General features: G+C 32.9%; 2 protein-coding genes across 2 annotated transcripts in view; one reads left to right on the top strand and one right to left on the bottom strand.

Annotated features, from left to right (window-relative positions):
- The window catches only part of LOC149785807 (apoptosis inhibitor 5-like), a 53,841-nt gene extending 48,347 nt beyond the window's left edge, over positions 1-5,494 (top strand). The window contains exon 13 of the mRNA XM_089979743.1: positions 3,715-5,494. Within this exon, the coding sequence (XP_089835869.1) occupies positions 3,715-3,800 (86 nt within the window). The 3' untranslated portion in view covers positions 3,801-5,494. The remainder of the gene's footprint in view (positions 1-3,714) is intronic.
- Positions 5,495-6,143: 649 nt separating this feature from the next.
- LOC149785806 (tectonic-3-like) overlaps positions 6,144-12,190 on the bottom strand; it is a 68,569-nt gene continuing 62,522 nt past the window's right edge. Inside the window, exon 14 of the mRNA XM_089979742.1 lies at positions 6,144-10,969. Coding sequence (XP_089835868.1) covers positions 10,706-10,969 — 264 coding nt within the window. The 3' untranslated portion in view covers positions 6,144-10,705. The remainder of the gene's footprint in view (positions 10,970-12,190) is intronic.

The following is a 12,190-nucleotide window of genomic DNA, read 5'->3' as shown; positions in this document are numbered from 1 at the left end:
GAACTGGATGTTGCTTTTATGTTTGATCAATAAGTCTTCATTGGAACTTGATTTTTTTTCTCCTTTGTCAACATAGTTGGGAACAGGCACATGTATAGCAATTTTACCATTTATTAGTGTGTTTGTTCATTCGTTTCTTCATTACATTATTCCGAGTGGTCTAAAGTGCTCTCTGTTACGGATCACTGCCATCTCACCTCTGCGGCGGTTCGAGTCTAGGATTCAGCCAATGTGGGTATGTGAGAAAGCTTGCCAGTAGCTTCTCGTGGGTCGGTGGTTCTTTCCGGGGTTTTCCCTCCACCATTAATACTGGCCGCCATGTATAGCCTATCGTGTGCTGAAAAATGGCGTTAAGCCCCAAAACAACAACAACAACAACATCATTACATTATTACTATTTCTGATCTGCTGGAAAGGATGGGCATATCAACATAAACTTCTTATGATGTCTGGTTGGTCTTGAATTGGTGCTGATCTGATGTCTGATATGGCCACCATAGCAGCCGTCTTAAAATATCTTGTTATTGCTAGTTTGCAAGAATAGAAAGTCATAGTGACATGGGTTTTCACCAGATTTAGTATGATGTCTCAATTGTCCTAATGTATAATGGTGCTGATCTATTATCCAGTATGGCCACCATAGAAGTCATCTTGAAAATCTTGTTGCTTCTCCCACTGAAGGGAAACCGTATTGACATGGGGTTTTAAGGGCTTCTTATGGTGTCTAGTTGGACCTAAATGAAAACAGTTTCACTCAGACATCCAGTATGGCTGCCACAGTGGCCATCTTGAAAATATTGTTTATATTACTACCCCTGAATTTGTTGTTATATCAACAAGGGGTTTTTGCAGAAATAATGTTTAAAATGGCTACTTGGTCCTAAATGAAAATGGTGCTGTTCTGACATCAAATATGCCAGCCATCTTGAAAATCTTGTTATAGCCACTCATCCCGAATGGAAAATTATATCAGCATGGGGTTTTACTAGAGGACTTCTTAAGATGTCTGGTTAGTGCTATGTGACATCTATCTAGTTGACATCCATTATGGCCACCATGGCATTCATCTTGAAAATCTTGTTATTGCTACTCTTAAATGGAAAGTTGTATCAACATGGGGCTTTAATCATGACACTAATTATGACAAGATTTTCAAATTGGCTACCGAGTCAGCCATATTAGATATAAAATCTGCACCATTTTCATTTAGGACAATCTAGTCACCCTTAGAAGCCTTTTGATGAAAATTCCATGTTGATATGATCATTCATTTAGGAGAATAGTGATAAGATTTTCAATATGATCATTGTGGCAGCCATATTTGAGGTCAGATCAGCACCATTTTCATCCAAGATCAACTAGATTTCATAATTAGTCTTTTTTCATAAACAGCATGATATATATTTCTCAGGACCATAAATACCATTTGCATTAAAGCAAACAAAGAAGTGATGCTATTGGATATGGGGATAGCACTTTAAATATCATCTTGGTCCATTCATCACTGTAACTTTAAATTGATGGTCTATCTTACTGACAAATATTACAGAAATTGGTACTCCACAAATAATAATGAAATCACAGTATTTATCAAAGGTGCATGTTACATCATTGTTTTTAATGCTACAAGATCTGATTATCAAATGTATGAAAGAATAAAACAAAAAACTTGGTGGTATAACTTTCCTTTTAAAACATTTTATTATTGCACAGATGCTATAAAGTGAAATTTAAGTAACTTTTACTTTACATTTGACTAGTAAATTTGTTCATCTAAATCTCTTTTACCCCAAACCCCACATATAAACAGATACATGCATTCATTCAATTTTCAATATTTCTGGCTATGTGGCAGTTATTTACGGACCCAACTATGCATGCAAATATTATTAATTTGCCAAAATGAGGACTTGAAAGGGGTCAGTTGAGCAGCAGCAGATTTTATGAAGGGAGAGGCAACCTTAGTACATGTTTAAGAAAGAAAAAATTCATAACCAGATCACATTTGGGACATTTTTTTAAAAGTGGAAGAAATAATAGATGATAAATAAATAAACATAATAAGGATATATTTTGCTATTCATATTTTAAAGTGATTTTATATGAGGTAAAGAAATGCACACAAAAAATGGATAATATTTTGAAAAGATACTTTAATATGCTTTCACTGATCATAAATTTCTACTGCATATTGAAAATTGCTGTTTAATACATTTTTGGGGGATTAACAAAATTTTGCCATTGGGACAAAATACAAATTTTGAGGCAGTTGATATGTGAATGCATTTCAAAAAGAGTAACCAGATAGACATACCATAATTAGGTTACTGTGACCTATTTTTCATGCTCAATTGCCATGTGTATTTGAGCTATCAGTTCATTGCACCTATATTGGAGGGTGCTTACCAGTTATTATGTACTTTTGAGAGAGTGACAAATGTAAGGTGAAGTTCTTTGCGTTCAAAACATGCACAATGGAGAGAATGTTGGCATACCTCTATGCAACATTAATGTAATGTGGATGATATTTCTTTGGATATTGGACTTTTGGAAATTGTACATGATCTAAGCACACTGCTAACTAAAATAACTGCTCCCTTGTGCTAAAAAAATAAGCCTAAATTAGTCTAAAGTACACTGTCCTTAGCAGTTATTAAAATAGGGAAAATGAATTTTGCCAGACTAGACAATACCAGCTACTGAAGGTGCAGTGAATGAATTACCAAACATATAAAATGTAAAAAAAAAGTTATCGGTACTTTTTTTTAATACAATTTACCTCTGAAGTTCAGGAAGTGAAAATGACGACGTGGAGCTAGCACTTTTTTGAAAGGTGCACATCTGGAGTAAGGCCAAGCTGCATACTCTATAACCCATATTACACCCATCAATCATACACCAAGATAAAGGGAATTAAAGGTTCTTTCAACTATACTTGAGATATACAAGTTCTTTTTTAAATGGCCAGTATGACCAGTGAGGAAAGCCGGTGAAACTTTTTATTTAAAATTCTAACCCTATGCAAAATACGAAACTGTAGAGCGCTAACTTACCTTTAATCCTATTGCCTCTACACATGAAAATTATTAATATGTGGATACATTTCTGTGAAAATCATTCACACTATAGATGTCACTGAGACCTATTTTTCATGCTTAAAAGAACATTTCCAGCCATTTGTTCCTTATACCCTCAATATTTTGAACCATTTTACTGATACTAATGAAATCTGGTATGTTGATGTATAACAAGGAGTGTTGCTCAACCATAAAAAAAACTATGCATCATTTTGACCTAAATTATGCTCAAGTGCATTTTGTGTTTTCAAACTTTCCTGAATTAGGTGCAGACCAGTGTTTGTCGGCTGTTGTAGCATATTTTCTAACAAGGCACTTAATTCCCATTTCCTTGGCATCAGAACTATTTGTAAAATTGTTGGCTACTCTAGATGTGCTTGTTAGGCAATGGATTTATATTTACATTTATGCATCTCAATTCAATAATGAATAACCCATGAAAATTCTTTTTCAAGAAAACCATGAAAGTTTATGCTCAAAAATATTGACTTAAGTAGCATAATAAATTTGTATGTATCTTTTATGCAGATTACACACTTGTCACACACACACACAAACACACTTTCTTCTCAAGGATAACATGTAGCAGCAAGCCTTCATTCAGTATCTTGTCATTGAACTTGACTTTTCATTATAGGTGGTGTTGGAAGAGGAAGAAGTGGTGGTGGAGGATTTAATCGTAACCGTGGAAGAGGAAGAGGGAATTTTCGTGGCCGCTACTAACATAAACTTTGAGATTTTTGTAGCCAGAAAAACTGCATGTTAATTTATACAGCAGTGTTTTCTCCAGGATGCATAATGGCACAAAACCATACTAAATTGATCATATCCTCCCTTCAAAGCAAGTGCATAAAAATTGTGTACTAATGATTTGACAAGATCCTAATGAAACCCTGTAACATGTGTTACTTACATTAATATTAATATCTCATACTGAAGTGCATCATTTCTAGATCATGTGTCATAATCAGACTGTTATTAGTGACACATTGCATTTAAGCAATGATGCTTTCATGGATGATCTAGTTTTTAAAAGTATTCACCAACTGCACATGGCAAAGTTGTAAAATGGTGAAAATCTTGTTTTTAGTAATTGTAATTTTTTTTGCATGTAGTTCAGTGTCACATGATATGATACTATTGTCATTTTGCCAATATTGGGGATACACAGTTGCGAGTTTTATCTTTATTCTTTAATTTTACTGATCACACACTAGTTTTTGTTGAAATGTACCATTCTTATCATACATATGTTGGTACTGTTCTATAAAACTGCTCCCTGCTTCCTAAATCTCCCCTCCCATTTAGAAAAATGCCATCAGGATTCCCTAGCTCATTGTGAAAATTCTGGAACTTTACCAAGGATCAGGATGGAAGTATGTGCACAACTGTCATTCAGAATGGAATTAACATGAAAACTGTTTTTGAAACACTTGGAAGGACATTTAAAAGGAGGAAGTTGATCTTAGTAATAGAAAAAAAGAACATAATCATTTGGATCCAGATTAGTATCTTCTTGTGGCAACAGTGTGACAAGCAGAGTTGTATACCAGGATAAAGTGGTACTATATTTTTGGACTTTTAAAAATAATATATATTTTCTTGACATGCAGCAGATTTCAGCTTGGTTATTCAAAGTGTGAACCCATAGCAGGGGAATATGTCTATCTCACCTACTCTCTAGAGACTGTGTTTGTTAGTATTAATGGGCAGATCATCACAAATGTCCCCATTGAAGTTGTTCATAAATTCAAATTTGTTGCAATGACTGAATGACATTGCTCATATAGTCCCAGATTTTATTCATGAAATGATACTATAGTTGGTAATGTAGTTGAGAGAACTTTGACGATGTAAGTATGGATCGACTGCATGGGCACTTTGGTATAACAGTTGCTTAGTGAGACATATAATTTCTACAGTAACAACAACATAGCCAATCTTGTAAATGATGCATAGAAAGTTGTTGCATTACAAAATCTGAGTGGGCACAAATTCACTGTGGAAAAAATATATGAAATGAAGCATGAAGGGAGAGGGTGAGTATTTTGATTTAACTGTTTTACTTTTTTTAACATTTTAGTTAAATTACAGGTAGGTATATCTCTGTCTTGTCTAGTATTTAACAAGTCGCTCAATAAGAAATGCCCTGCAAGTGACTAGATAGAAAGTATGTACATGATAAACATGTTTTTTTTAAAACATATTTTTTTAGTTATATGAACAGTTTGATAAGATGAATGGAAGGCCATATTGTTGAAATTTTATGTTTGTACAGTGATTGTACAGAAGATGAATGCTATTCTAACAAAAGATCCATCTACATCATTATGCATCATTTTTTAAAAATAAAATGCGTTCATAATAGAAAAAGCATTGATGATCGGTGTTTTGTTGTAATAAATGACCAAATTTTATTTGATCTTAATTTGTTTAATCATCCACCATCCAAAATGAGAATGATTTGTGTGCAGTATATTTTTAGAAAAATTAGCCTGTATATTGGTCACCTAAAATTTACCCATTCCTTATTGTAATAGTAAACATTCAGTCTTTTGTTTATGGAAACTTTTACTATTCTTACACTTATTAAGAATATAATTAGGGATTGTTTTCTCGTTGTAATCATTTATAATCATGGTTACACTATGTGATTACACTGCCAAGGAAGGACAATTATGATTAGAATTATAGAGCTTCTGAACTCAGTGATAACTATTACAGCTCGCACTGTAATCAATTACAATCATAATCAGCCCCATGCCTGCTGAAAGTTGAGAAGAAATTATTATTGGCTTGTTCAAAACTGCAATGTTGAACACTATAAATAGTTATATCATCCAGAGAATATGAAACTTATGTGCCTCTCCCTAAGACACAAAATCCGCCAAGCTGGTCTGGGCTGGATAGGTATCAAAACATGACATTTGAACTGCAGATCCAATACTCCTAACTAGTTAGTCCTGGGCTAGCACAGCTTCCAGAGAAGAAATGAAGAAAATAATGCAATAAAAAAAGAGCAATGTTGGGCAGATTAGTGTATTATGAAAAACAAACTCACAAAAATTACACATGAACCAGTTTTTATACTTTATAAAAGTACAGAATGTACATTAAATATTTGAAATATATTCACAATTTATTAAATAAAGTATATCTATATACACATGTAATTCAATTAAAATACATCTGTTCACGATTTTGTGACTGTGTGTGTGGACGGAAAGAGTATAAGGAAAATGTGCTCAATATTTCACATTCATCCATTACAGGGCATACATTTCCATCATGTAGATTTAAAGGTGTTCCATATGAAAATAAACTTAAGAATGGAAGTTGTTAAAAATATGTACTCTTGATAATCTAAGGAAATCCATCACATTAAAGAAGACACATTAAAGAAGAGGTATAACTGAACCTGATCTAGATCAACTGGCTTATGTGAAAGTTGACCATTTCAGTAAGCTGGCTTATGGACCATTGTGCAAACACAACACTCCCAACCAATAGATCATGTTGCTTTTATTTGTTATTTTCAAAGACATTAATATTTGCTGTTATTCATAATTAAACTCATCCAAGATTATGATGGTACAAAACATATCTTTCATAATAAAACTTGATCAGCGTCTTTATGATTTTATCCCTTTTATCTAGTTTGGTCAAAGTGAGTCCGAAATAGTCCCCTGAGTGGTAATAAGGTCAGTCGATCAGATACAAGAGCAATTAATTAATGTCTAAATTTGACATACAATAAGAATCATATCTTGTTGTAAGCCTTTTTACTATTTGATAAAATTTGAATAGAAATACAGTCTAGACTGGTAACAAGCTAAAATGCACAATCACCTCATTAATAAATATAGCACTAGCTCATTACAGAACTGTTCTAAAATTGTGAGGATATAAGCTTGTATTCCAAGTTTGAGCAATCAACCAGAAATAGTGGTAATCAGATACAAGACCACCTCATTATTATACACTGATCATGCTCATGTATTTTGTCCAAGATCATCGTGATACAAACCTATATTCCAAGTCAGATCAAAACTGGATAAAAATATATGGATTCCAGCTAGTCCAAGAACATCATGATCATACAAACCTATATTACAATTCAGATCAAAATGGGATAAAAATATATGGATTCCATCTTGTACATGATCTTTATGATAGAAACCTACATTAAGAGTTCCCCCACTTTTTGAAACAAACATGTTTAGGTCTTTTCTATATTTTGTCCAGAATGAAATTGGGTTAATTTATGATGCTTACTAAATAAAATCAACAACATTTTGGCATCAAAAACACACACTATAAGTTAATTCTGCTTTACACATACACTGGTAAGAAGAAAGTTTTAAATGAAGGACAGTATTATTTTTTTAATCCAGCATGTCTTGTTGGTGTCCTAACATTTACTTTAAATGTAATTTGACTATGGACTTTATGTTTATTGCAATTATTTTCCCTACAACTTCTACCCCCCCCCCCCCAACCCACCTTTCCAGTGAATTTTACTATCAGACCTTGCTCAACAATAGCAATGGTTACGGTTCTGATGATACATCAGTGAAAAGGGTTAAAATTCAAGTGTCCACAAACATTTATACTAATATCATTTATCATCAATGTCCAGATATCTTCAGCACAATTGCAAAATAGAAATGTTTCATTGGACAATCACTTTCATTAGACAAAGCAGCAAGAATTCAGATTTTTACTATCATAATCTATTGTATTGATTTCATATTACAGAGAAATGTGGTAAAATGGGTACATTCACTCAGATATACATGATACAACATGACTGGAATGCAAATACTAGCAAAAAGTATGGATTATAACAAAAACTTTTTAAATATAATCAAATACACAAGAAATAGCTGTATACTTATGTCACTGATATCCAACACAAAATTATTTAACAGCTACATGGGCCTGTTTAAAGAAATATACCTCCACTGCTTTGCAATCTGAGTAAAGGTAGTTGGCCCCACATGTAATTGAGGATGTTGAAATTCTTGAGATTCAATTGCAAATATTGTTTACACAATTTCTGTAATTAGACAAATTAAACATGTATGGTACCCAAGGAAGGTAGGTTTTTAAAAAAGGCTTGGGTACTAAACTAATCTTAAATTTCAATAAAAATCGTTTTTAAAAATGTGAATGGTATCTATGGTTGACAATCCAAATTTCAACGTGCCTTCCCTGGATCTTGTGTATGTTTTACTGGAACATCCACAAGTCACAGATGTAAGAAAAACATTTTCAAGGTGATTTTAAATAGGTGGAAGTTTTGAATAGGTACATGCAAATGTACTTTTGATAGGACCAAAACTGCACGTGTTGATTACTTAGGATACCTTGAAATGTAGAATATTTACTCCTTTACAAGACCAGATGGCCAACCCAATAAATTGGTAAAAAAAAAAGTATGAGACAGATTATCAGTTGCAAGTATTTGCCACAATTTTTCAAAATGGCAAAGGGCTAATTGAACAAGCACAGGGTTATCTATGTTTAAATAAGGTAATTATCTTTACCATTTGTTTGCATGGTAGGGGTGTAAAATTTGAATTATCTATAATAGGTCAGTAGAATTTAGAGTGACAAAAAAAAACCCAGTAGATTTTGTGTTAACAACTTCCTTTCACATGTACCTTGTATGTTTAAAATGTAGCCTTGCTAATGCATTACAAACATAGAATCTTACAGGTCATAGTTTTTCTAAATACACTGAATGAACTCATTTTCGATGGTGTAATAATTTTCATGGATTATGTGGCTGCCTTATTGGGCAGGGATGGTGTTGAAGAACAGACCCATGAAACTGTGCTGACTACATAGTATATTATGAACTGCAGCATTATAGACTGAAGCTGCAATAGATTGAGGATAGAATGATGGCTGTATAAAGGACTGTTCTTTTTTATGACCAGAATGTGATCCCATGTATAGGATCTAGGAAAGGAGATCAATGATGCCTACCTACATCAATAGAGAAAGTAGCAACTATACGAGTCATGCTTTTCATCCTTCCCCTCTACAGCATCAATGTGTGTGAAAATCTGCATTCACAAGCTGACTTGTAACCAAGCTTGTGTGGTATAAGGTGCACTTTGCTATCTGGTTCTAAAAGTGGAGAGTGTGCTTATTATAAAAGAAATTTTTAAATAAAATTTGGCAAAATTGTGTAAAAGAGGAGACTGACAAATTATGGGAATAATACAATGATCTACTGTACGATTTTTATCTTATAGTAATTTTTCTAAACATAATGGAAGATTGTTTGTGAAATGCTGAAGTATTTAACTTTTTGACAAATTTATATTTTTATATAATTAAGGGTCCAAACAAACAAATCACTAAAAATGTATGGTTTGTTCTTCTTTTAGATGACTATCTATCCCCAAGTAAGGGTCATTACTTATAAATGTATGGGAAAAAGTATGCTGTCACTAATTGTCATTACATTAAAGAGTAAGCTGTCACTAATTGTTATTAAAGAAAAGAATACATGTTAAAGTAAGCTGTCTCTAATTGTCCATAAACTAATAGCTGAAGTAGTTTAAATTTGATATTATTGACAGACTCCTCTTACCAAATACACACAAAGGGGGTACTTGTTGAATTTGTTCAGTATGCCAACTATTGAGATCACACGTCTTCCACTAAACAAAGCCAGCATGGCTTGACTATATTGCAGTTGTTAGAACTGTATAAACCTTTATTATTTAATAAGAGACAGTAGTTGCAACCACATCGTTTTACATCCAGTCTCTTCTAAAATTTATAGTGTTACAATACAAAGGTAATGAATGATCTCATACATCAATGTAATGTAATAATGAATAACTTGTATCGATGTTACCAAAGCAGGGAATTGTGAAACCTGTATTAAACAGCTCTTTCAGCTCAAAGACAAAGGACTACTTTAAAAATGTTTTTATTAGGAGATTTAAGGTATGTATAATTTTACATAATGATCAATAAGATAGATGCTTCAACAGTCCATTAATAAAATTACCAACTGCCAGCTGGTTGGACCTTCTCTTATTTATGTGCCACAGGAAATTAGTTCCTTTTGAAGCCTATAACCTGCAGTAATATATATTTACATTACATTCAATCAATGATAAATCCATTTCTCCAATTCCAGAACCTTCAGTACCTTAAACATTTTTGGTCATAACAATAACCATAAACATTAGTCCTTGAAAATACTCTTCAACACTGATGTGATTATTCACCTAATTACAGTCTGACTGACTGGTTCCTTTTCATACACTGTTTTTTAAACTGACAAACTACATTCTATGGACTGTCTATTATTCTGGTGTTTGAGTAATTTTGTCCACGTAGAGAACTCGTCTTCAATCTTTTATCCTATATAAATCTGTTTTTCTGGAATTTTGTCAGTATAATTAAGAAGTAAGAATTTTCACTAAAAATCAAAATAATTCTTAAAAAGTTGTTGATAATTAAAATACTTGTGCTGCCTTCAATGTATACACTTACCATCTCTTTAATCCATTCACTTACATATCACATTGTACTTATTTTTCCTAACATGTAATTCATGAATCATTCTTGTTTCTACAGAGTTAAAATTGATGAGATAATCAAGAGAAAGTAAATGCAAAAATTGCCATTACTGTCATCAAGAAATTTATTATCCTAAATACACCTATGACAGGAGAGCTTGCAGCACTAGAGTAAAACACAAATGGGTAGAAGAAATCATTGGGAATCCTTGTAATAAAAATTGGAGGTTCTCCAACATATTTGATCGCTGGTTGTGAGACATCAACAAAAGAGACGGTCTGGCTGATTTCAAAAGACTGTGTCAGGCCTTGATTTCCAGATTGACAGAAGGCCCCAACACACTGGAAAGAGAAAACAGCATTGAATATTTGTATCTTTATGTAGAAAATCCTGTCGGTGAAATTCTTCCATGAAACAAAAAAAAACCACTAATATTGTCAAAGCACATACATACACACACACACACACACATACACACATATATATGTACGCCGTATCAATGATATATGGCAAGATGGATACATTTTTCATTAAAAGTAACAAGGCTTGCCAAGTTTCCTTTTAACGACAAATTTATACATCTTGCAGTTTATCATTGATACAACATATATACTGTACATATATTTTATTTATATCACAAATTTATATACTAACCCTTTGAACGGAGTTAAGATTTACTACAGACAGCTGTGTATGGACCTAGTGAATGAACTCACATCCCCAAGTGTGTCTGCTAAAAATATAGTTCTATGCCTTTTGTGGCTGTTCACAATCACCTTTGCATATTGATAAATTGATTGTTTTCTTTTCTTAGTTTCTATTTTTCTTCACATTGATTAAATCAATATAATACACACTTATGATTTAAACAAAGACGGTTTTAATAATAGAAGTAGATCACTACAAACACATGGTTAGCTATGCCATTCACATGAACGCTAAGCCATTCACCTACCGACTCATGGAAATTAATGTGGAATAGAATATAAGTGAAATGACGAACCAATAAGAGGTAATTAAATTATTTTAATATGTTTACAGTTGATCTAAGTTATTATTCTGCTTTAGTAACAGCACCATCGACCATAAACTCTCTCTCTCTCTGGTCGGTTTGAATTAAGACTTTAAAACTCTCTCAGGGAGGTTTGACTTTAACAGTACCACCAACACAAAACTATCTCTCTCTCTCTGATCTGTTTGACTTTAAATCTCTCTCTCTCTCTCTCATCCTTTGGTCAGTTTGACTTAACTTTTACCATCATTCATAAGTCCAGAGATATCGTGGAATGACACAAACTAAAATCCCCTATGTTTGTCATTTCATAGATTTTAGCCTGTATCTTGCTGTGATGGTTGAGAGAGAGAGAAAGGCATTTGGACATTTTCATATTTAATTAATAATAATCAATTTTTAGAACATTATAGTATGTTTAAGAAAAAACAAAACCAAAACATTAAATACATCACAGTCTGTGTACCGCGTAACCGAGGAATTTACTGTATAATATCAACATGGTTTGCAACTTTGTGTCATTGATAAACTCTGTAGATCAATCCCAAGG

Source organism: Sinohyriopsis cumingii, chromosome 13 (genome assembly GCF_028554795.1).
Source record: "Sinohyriopsis cumingii isolate HCF-2022 chromosome 13, ASM2855479v2, whole genome shotgun sequence".
NCBI lineage: Eukaryota > Metazoa > Mollusca > Bivalvia > Unionida > Unionidae > Sinohyriopsis > Sinohyriopsis cumingii.
This window is presented reverse-complemented; position numbering and strand designations above follow the sequence as displayed.